The sequence below is a fragment of the Platichthys flesus genome, chromosome 4 (genome assembly GCF_949316205.1).
Source record: "Platichthys flesus chromosome 4, fPlaFle2.1, whole genome shotgun sequence".
Lineage (NCBI taxonomy): Eukaryota > Metazoa > Chordata > Actinopteri > Pleuronectiformes > Pleuronectidae > Platichthys > Platichthys flesus.
The window spans coordinates 5,450,819-5,460,699 of record NC_084948.1 but is presented as its reverse complement, the minus strand read 5'-3'; the positions used below and the strand labels follow the sequence as shown (position 1 = coordinate 5,460,699).

At 38.8% G+C, this 9,881-nt stretch overlaps 1 protein-coding gene across 1 annotated transcript; it reads right to left on the bottom strand.

The window, feature by feature from the left end:
- On the bottom strand, nt 1–6,230 carry LOC133952361 (T-cell surface glycoprotein CD3 epsilon chain-like). Its single transcript, XM_062386774.1, has 5 exons — nt 6,013–6,230; nt 5,429–5,626; nt 5,197–5,340; nt 4,557–4,609; nt 1–1,853 (listed from the first exon to the last, which is right to left on the bottom strand). The coding sequence occupies exons 1-5, from the start codon at nt 6,092–6,094 to the stop codon at nt 1,794–1,796; spliced, it is 537 nt and encodes a 178-aa protein (XP_062242758.1). The 5' UTR covers nt 6,095–6,230; the 3' UTR covers nt 1–1,793.
- Between the last annotated feature and the right edge of the window lie 3,651 nt (nt 6,231–9,881).

The following is a 9,881-nucleotide window of genomic DNA, read 5'->3' as shown; positions in this document are numbered from 1 at the left end:
TACTGGAAACACGTCTATATCTCTTTATTCAAATTGAAAAGTAATGAGTTTTACAGTACCCTCTGTAAACTTGTTATATTAAAGGGTCAGTACACTCAAAAATATATATACTTTACAAAACCTGAAAATGAATGGCATCATTACAACAGATTAACGGCAGAACAGTTGTATTGTATTGCAGGACTGTACAGAGGAGTGAGTGGATATTAAAGAGCAAGATGGAGATTTCTGGCTACACACAGATATACAACAGACGTGAAGGTAAACCTGTGTTGCTCACTGCTTTCAAATATTTCTTCAAAATTAGTTGACAGCGTTAGTTCTCAAGCTTTTTTTAATCTGACATATTACACAGTGCCTTCTTAGATGGGCTCATGTACCTGTGAGTGGAAATGGGAAGACTGACCCATAACCCGGACTCATACTCCAGTTACACTCTGTGGTTAAACACAGTTTAAAGCACCTTAGTTTTGTTAAGGTGCTTTCAGACATGCTCTGAACTAAGGGGGTCCTCAGGACATTCTCCATAATGTGAACACAAATGTTCCAGTTAGAGGCTTCGGACTTCCTGAAGTCTTTTTAGGAAGGAAGTCCGGAGGAGCCGATGCACGGCAGAAGATCGAGAGGGTGAGTTGATGAGGTTAACACACAAAAGAAATGTACCCAGAAATGTACAAAATATTTCAGGATGAAAAAGCGGAGCCACACATGTATCAATGAAGATGGCAAGTGAGTTTTGGGTGATGAGGTCCGAGACAAAAACACTTGATCTCCACAGCGGAATCTATACGTGACGTCCTGCCTCTGCCCGCTGCATCACACCCTTCCAGGATTTGTTGCTGTTGTGAATGCAACTGTGCAGAGAATCTTCCACTGTGTTGTTGAAGTGTGAAAGGAAACCTCTGGAGAAAGTCCAGATCCAATTCTATGCTTGCAACATTAGAGCACCAGTACGTTTTCTAAAATGAATTATTATTAAGTGTCGATGATTGTATAACCTTTTAATATATAAATATGTACATATAAATTTACTTTTTTCTTTCTTCTTTATAAATGCTTTTTATAAAGTTCTGACCCAAAAGTTAAATTTGTTTGTGTCATTAAAAACAAATTAACTATTTAACTACCCCTTCACTGACCACTCTCCTTCAATAGCTATAGATGTGAGGGTTTAATGGAAGTGTTCCGTTTCATTTAACAGCAAAGAAAACAAGTAGATACAGTGAGCATAGAGATGCTTGTCTTTTTTCCCTTGTCTTTTAAAGGTTAGTCATGACACAATAGAAGTTTTAGCCGTTTGTTATGTTCTTGTACTTTGATCTATTTCTAGGCATTCTGCGTACTTGTTTCCATGAAGGCTGTGTCAAGGAATTACAGCTGATCCAGGAGAAAACTGTCTTGATTATTGTTACAATAAAGACATTTGAGATTAGCACTAAAATGAAATCCTATGGCGTTTGTGTTATTTTCCTTCATAAACATAATTACAATTATTATATACATTTTCAAATAAGCAGAGCTACTGAAGTGCCTCCAGGTTTTAAATGACTAATCTACAGCAACATACAAAAGCATTGTGTATTCCTCTGAATCTACACATACTTGTGATTGATTCCATAGGGATGGTTTCTGGAGAGGAAAGTCGTTTTTCAGTATAATTTGTAAATACTGAGAACACCACAAACTAAAATCCAGTCACCTCTGCGCAAATTGACACCATGGGAGCATGCTGTTAATGCTTTTGTCTGTGGATCCTTTAAATCAATGTCCTGCTGCAGCCAGGTCATGTGACTTTATCCCGTCCTGTTCACACTAGAGTAAGGGTCCTCGGAGCGAGTGTTCGGGTTCAGTGCCTGCCAGAACACAACGTAAACAGGGTTAGGTGGATCACAGTCACATAAGCACTACTGTGGGATAGTTGTTTGTTTAAGATGGTTAGAAAGCAATACACCATATTATTGGTAAGTGGTTTGTGTTTACATAGAGCTCTTCTTGTCTGGATGGCCAATCAAAGAGCTTCACAGCATACACCCATTCACACACACACACACACACACACATCCACACAGTGCATCTATGTGCAGTGCTCTCTCTGCCATACATCACTCTGCACAGGACTCAGGGGCAATTTGGGGTTTAGTATTGTGCCCATGGACAACCCGCTCTTCCTCCTGAGCCATCGTTCCCCCTTAATCATAATCAAACTTTGCCATAGGAGAATAAGGGAACTTGTTGATAATCCAAATTAACCTTGTCAAGAGGAAGATGTTCAATGATTTTCACTTTATCCATTTTGAAAATGAAGCAGTTTTATTTACAATGAAAAAGTATTGAACATTAATTCTGGGGCTGAACCCAACGTCAGCTGGGACTGCCTTTAACAAATGAAGAGCCGACATAAATTGTTCTGACGCTCCACATTAACAAATGCAAAACCACATTTCTCTATGCTGAGTTCACTTTTTCAGATCTGTTTAGTTGCTCTTTACCATCATGCAGCTGCACATAGCAGTTCACATTCAAAAGACTGTGAATGAAATGCCTTTTAGAATTGTCCTTTTTTCATCACCTTTGGGAGGCTGTAACAATATAGTATATGTATAGTATGGCTCCAGATGCTGAAATAAAAACTGTGCTAGTTGACCCACTCTTCTGCATTTAGTAACAAGTTCTCAGGTACAGTGCTGTGAAAAAGTATTTGCCCCCTTCCGGGTTTTCTAATTTTTTTGCATTTTTGTCACACTTAAATGTTTCAGATCATCAAAAAAATATTAATTTTAGACAAAGATAACCTGAGTAAATACAAAATGCAGTTTTTAAATGATTATTTCATTTATTAAGGAAAAAAAGCTATCCAAACCTACATGGCCCTATGTGAAAAAGTTATTGCCCCCTCTTGATAAATCCTGAATGTACTGCGATTAACCACATTTTTTGGAAAGCTGAAATCAGTTTCACTAGCCACACCCAGGCCTGATTACTGCCAGACCTGTTTAATCAAGAAATCACTTAAATAGAACCTGTCTGACAGAGTGAAGTAGGCTAAAAGATCTCAAAAAGCAACACACCATGCCGCGATCTAAAGAAATTCAAAAACAGATGAGACACAAAGTAATTGACATGTATGAGTCTGGAAAGGGTTATGAGGCCATTTCTAAGGCTTTGGGACTTCAGTGAAACACTGTGAGAGCCATTATCCACAAAAGGAGAAGACTTGGAACAGTGGTGAACCTTCCGAGAAGTGGCCGGCCTACCAAAATTACTCCAAGAGAGCATCGACAACTCATCCAGGAGGTCACAAAAGACCCCAGAACAACATCTAAGGAACTGCAGACCTTATTTGCCTCAGTTAAGGTCACTGTTCTTGATTCAACAATAAGAAAGAGACTGGGCAAAAATGGCTTCCATGGGAGAGTTCTAATGCGAAAGCCACTGCTAACGAGAAAGAACACAAAGGCTTGTCTCACATTTGCCAAAAAACAAAAAACATCTTGATGATCCCCAAGACTGGGCAAATATTCTGTAGACTGACGAAACAAAAGTTAAACTTTTTGGAAGGTTCGGGGCCCGTTACATCTGGCGTAAAACTAACACAGCATTTCATAAAAACAACATCATACCAACAATCAAACCCGGTATTCTGGTGCTGCTTTGCAGCTTCAGGACCTGGATGACTGGCCATAATTGATTGAACCATGAATTCTGCTCTCTACCAGAAATTCCTGAAGAAGAATGTCCGGCCATCAGTTCATGACCTCAGGCTCAAGCGCACTTGGGTAATGCAGCAGGACAATGATCCAAAACACACCAGCAAGTCCACCTCTGAATGGCAAAAAAAACAACTAAATTAAGGTTTTGGAGTGGCCTAGTCAAAGTCCGGACTTAAATCCGATTGAGATGCTGTGGCATTATCTCAAACAAGCCCTATATGCCTGAAAACCATCCAAAGTGGCTGAATTAAAACAATTCTTCAAAGAAGAGTGGGTCAAAATTCCTCCACAGCGATGTGAAAGACTCTTTGCCAGTAATCGCAAACGCTATATTTCAGTTTTGGCCGCCAAGGGTGACGCAACCAGTTATTAGGTTTAGCGGGCAATCACTTTTTCACATAGGGCCAGGTAGTTTGGATAGCTTTTTTCCCTTAATATATGAAATCATCATTTAAAAACTGCATTTTGTATTTACTCGGGTTATCTTGTCTAATATTATAGTTGGTTTGATGATCTAAATCATTCAGGAGTGACAAATATGCACAAAACAAAAAAATCTAAAAGGGGGCGAATACTTTTTCACAGCACTGTATCTCCAAACTTATGTCTTCTCTTTAGTACACCTGAAAAAGAATCTGATCACTGCAAGCATCAGATGCAATGTCCAGGCATCCGCCTTTTACAGTTTCGTAGACGGACATCTGATCATGTGGCTGGAGTCACAAACATTCTTGAAAGGAACTATCCCCCTGTGGGGGGGTTTTCTGACCCCTTTTCTTGCCTGGCACTACTCTTTAATTGCGGTCATCAAGAAATGAATGGACAATGGATGAATACAACACCTACCTCATAGTCAGGAGATGGGATAGGTGGAGCACGGCCTCCTGCACGAGCTGGTGCTACAAGGCAAATACAACAATATTGTAACCAAGCACAGATTTACTTTAAATTATGCTTCGTGCTTCATGGTGCATGCAGTCAAGATGTCAGCTTTTCTTTCATCAGTGTAAAATGTCCCTGGAGCAAAAATCTAATCTATGTGACGAGTCAGCACTCTTTAAAGTCAGATATTATTTTCAATACCTGAATTAGAATTTCAAAGGGCTGCATCAGCTGCAAAAGCTCCCCAAAAAATCAGCATGCATCAAGAAAACGTGCATTACATGTGCCTCAGTCCAAACGACATCAGTGAACTGACTCTAAATATTGTGTCAATTGCTGAACAGATATCTGAAGTTGCCGATATGCAATGTATGAAAAATAGCAGCAGATCAGTAAATCACTCAAACTTGTTCATAACCCATACATGGGAACAGTAGTAAAGCAAATTCAGTTACATCTTATGAAAAAAGTTGCCAGTTAGATTTTCATCGCAGAACAACTAGGTAGGATGAACACAATGTTTTCTAAACCCACTCTGCAACATCGACTGTTGTTCAAAAGCTCTGGAAACAACGTCCAGCACACGAACAGTGAAAAGATTTACCTTTTGAGGCGTGTGTAGATCCAGCTGAGCTTTTCTTCTTCGTGCACTTATAGATGATCATCATCAGTACTATCGTCCCAGCCATGTCCACAGTGACGGCCAGGCCTAGACCAGATGCCTCAAGCTCGATGCAATTTGCGCACGCTAGGGAACAAGGAACAGCAGTTGCAAAAGTGTTTCCTCAGAAAAGGACACCTGACTCAGATGAGATCTGAAGAGACCCTTTACTCACCCTTTCCTTTCACGTAGAAATAATATTCGTGAACTTTGTCTTCGTCATCCTTGTATTCACATTTGTATAAGCCCTTGGAATCACTGTTGTAGCTTAATTCCAAACTTGGCGAAGGTTCTTTATACACTTTTGCATTACTTTTGTACCATGTCCCCTCCCCTGGACAGGTCATGGTGAAATTCTCCCCCTTGAATGTTACTGAAAAAAGATATAAAAAGAAAAACACATGGCAGGATGTTGAGTTTCAGCTTCATTTGATCACGTAATCAACATCCTTACTCCACGTTCCTTTTAAGCGGCATCAGGTGGATGTCCAAGACTAAACCTCTCTTATGTACATCTGAAATCTCTTTTTGATTGATTCATTTATTCAGTCATCATCACATATTGTACAGCAACTGTAAATAATGTAGACAGTGTAAACTGTCTTAAATTATATATTGAGTGAAAAATGTTATGCAGAAGCAAATGCCTCTACATGCCTTCTTATACTCCAATACATAATACAATACAGCTTTAAAAAAGTGGACATGTGTAGCTCTCAAACATCATTTTTGTAAAACATTACAAAATCTCAACTGAACCTTGAGGAGCCTCACTGCCAGCTACGGACAGGAGGAGCGCCATGGCGATGACTGCCCGGAGAACCATGCTGTGGATATTCATCAGACGACCCCTGACTTTGTTCTTAGTTTTATAAGTTAATATTGTTTAAAACAGATACGACAAAGTGTCTTCCACAAGATACAAACATCAAACTGCCTGCTCCGTAACACAGACGACCTTCTCTCTCACCCTCTCTTTCTTTCTTACTCTCTCTCAACACACACACACACAGACACACACAGACACACACACCCTACCGCACGCACACTTGCATGCACACACAGGAAGTGTTATTTTTCTTCAATTCAAACCTCAAGTAAAATGGAATATATTATTTATTACTATTGATTTAAATGTAGTTCCTAAATTATTCCAGACTTACTCATAGAGATGCTACAGCTGCAGTGTAAAAGACATATTAGTACTTTTGAAGAACCTTTCAGACAAGTAAGGGACCTGTCTGAAAGGTTAATAAGTTACTAAGTTACATATGTCAAGATAATAAGTGAATTTTTTCTTGGAATAATTCTGAGTTCAGAAAAATAAAATAGCAAGTTGCAGTAAAAACAGAACGAGAACCCAGGCAACGCGTATACCTCCACCGAGGATGATTGGCCACTTTATCTCCACATTTTATACTGAGATTATTTGTTTCCTCATAAATGTCACAGGACTGTTGGGCCTAGGCAAAGGTAAACATTTTACTCAGGAAGATATTTGTATCACATCAAATTGGGATCTATATGCACTCCAGTCTTATTCATAGTTTTGTGATTAAACCCTGTTCGTTCCTGGAGAGGAAGATGAGTTTCAGTCTCAAACCAGAAGCTATTTCTTAAAACTGTGTTGCATTTGAAACATAAAGGATAGTTAGATAGTTATGTCTAAACTATAAACCCGATACCAAATAAAATAAATGGTTTGCTGCTCTCAGTTCATGAATGTTACAAAACTGATATTTATTGTATAGTAAACTGTAAACTATTTTGTGTTGTCTGTTTGGGTTTTTACACATCTTCCTGAAGCTGACCATGGTTTTTGGTGCACTTGTCGTTCCACAGTGATTCACATAGTGGGACCGGTACAGTTCGGTGAAATATGTGGACATGACAGACATATGGAGCAGAGAACTGCAGCGTTTCTCATCTGTCTGACAGGCTTCAAAGTGCAGCTCTGCCCCCATGTGGTTCAAACCAGTAACCAGTTTCATGCAGTAGTGAAAAACCACACAGTCCTCTGCTGCTCTCACATCACATCAGCATCCCATCAGTGTTCGTTCTGATCTCAGGGATGTCTCATCACTTTTCGCTGTCCCCTCTGTGTATTGACTTTCAATAACATTCATTGGGTAAAATGAAATTCTCCTTTTAACCATCTGATAAAATGTCAGGAACTCACACACTGTGACTTACAGTTTTTCTCCATTGCTTTGACTCATTTCACGAAACAAAAATGACATTCTCAAAACAACACGTGCAAACCTCCAAACCACTGGGCACTTGTTCACAACAGATTGGAATATCTCATTCCTTTAATCAAATCGCAATTGTATTAGCACATCCTTGCAATGACAAGTACAATTTCCAACAGCTTGCACAAATTTCAAATGATTTAGCACACCTTTGCAAACGGTTAGGTACAATTGCCTTCAGTTAGCCCAATTACCAATTGAATATATATTGCTGGTCAAAACTGACTGTCGCTTCTCAGTCAAGTGGTTGTTCTCTGCAGAACATGTTGGCATAATTTCATTGTTTACATCATCACCTGCACAATAGTTCACTCCACTGTCAAAATCGTATAGGCACATAATACCATGAAAACCATCATGGTATATACTGTAATAAGGATATCTTTGATCATCGGCTTAATTTTCAGGTGCAACTAAAACTTGAGTAATCAAGGTTGAGTTTCACACATCTGATCACCAATCACACAGTAAGTTTACAGTTCTTCTCAATTGCTTTGGCTCATTTCACAAAACAAAAATGACATTCTCAGAGCTCTAAGTGCAATAGGCAAAATAGCCCATATGGTTCAGCACAACTACATGATCACCTTCAAAAGGTCATGTCTCACTATACCAAATTTTAGTTTTGATGTGCTTATTGTTTGACAGTATATAGTGCTGTACACATTTTCTGTTACTGTAAGCACTATATATGGCAATTACTGTAACAATTTCCATGGCAGTATGAGTTCAATAAACATATTTTATGTGAAACCTTGAATAAATCTTTTTTCTGTTTGATACACAAAATATTCTGGAAAGAAAACATCTACTGTAACCATTCAGTGACCATTCAAGGACTGAGCCAAGATTGAAATGTGCACATGAAGGATATTTCTATGGTCCACTGCCATCCTGACAAAACATCTAAACATTTTGACCTGTAGTGTTTAAACAATGCCAAAGGGACTTTTCATTTTGGGGGCACTGACTATTTGTATGAGAAAAGGATTTAGTTTTGACTGATGAGTTGGCTGTTTTGGGAGAGATATGACCTTTTGCAGGTGTGCTATGGAGATTTGCTGAACCATCTATGTTATTTTGAGAGATGAGCCACAGCAATCGAGAAGGAAATTTTCATTTTGGGGGCACTGACTATTTATATGAGAAAATTATTTGGTATTGAAACTTGAGTTAACTGTTTTGGGTGAGATATGACCTTTTGAAGGTGATCTATGTAGTTGTGCTGAACCATATGGGCTATTTTGCCAATTGCACTTAGAGCTCTGAGAATTTCATTTCTGTTTCGTGAAATGAGCCAAAGCAATGGAGAAAAACTGTAATGAAAAGATTAAAGGATAATTGAAGTCAGACATTTGAATAAAAAAAAGTAAATCTTTATTCTTACAGGAGAATAAACCTGTCAACACCAGGTCACAGCCTTTGACGTGAAGTCAGGTACCATGTTAGATTTTACAGCATTTGGATGACTGCTTATTATTACTAACGATTTATTGTGTTACCGCACATCAGATTGTATAAGATTGAATCATAAATATAAAATAAATTCCCTGATGAAAATTGGAAGGGGAAAGCTGAACTGGTGAAATGCTTTGCAGAGTCATGCAGCAAAAAGCAAAAAGAAGACAGTTGAATATGAAATGAATGTTAAAAAAAGGTGGACGTCTGTACCTAAAGTAGAAGACGACTGAAATTAACTCACTGGGAAAAAATTATTGAACAACAGAATTGATTTTAAGCTGTACTATATTTTCCAGAATTAGCTGAAACACTAGGCTTTAAAATCTTAAACTAGCTGAAACTCATGAGTTGAGGAAGCGGGGAGAATTCGAAGTGAAGGCTATCTCGTCACTTCAGTAGAACAAGGCTGAAATACAATACGCTTTTGTACATTTCTGCTCAAGTAAGAGACGTGTAGAGATAATGAAGTCAGGGAATCAGTTAATGGTCTTCATCTTCCATTTTTCTTCTCTACCTATAGGATAACTCTGACTAATGATCCTGCCTCTAAGACTGGATTATCTCCAAGTTAACTGGTTAAAAGGGATAGTTCACAAATAAATAAAAATTTACTCATCATCTACTCACAACTATATGCCGATGGAGGGGTGGGTGAAATGTACGAGTCCACCAAACACTTTTGGAGTTTCAGGGGTAAACAGTTTTGCAGCTGAATCCAATACAATTGAAGTAACTGGTGACCACATCTTCAAACGTAAAGAAATAAATATATAACACGCCTCCATACTGCTCCTGTGGTGTCATCCAAGTGTCTGTATGCATCATTTTCACAATCTTTGAGGCTTAAATGTCCTCTGATATCCTCCTCATGACCCGCGCACACAGGCCCCTGCCCAAGGGTATGCTCGGGGGGTT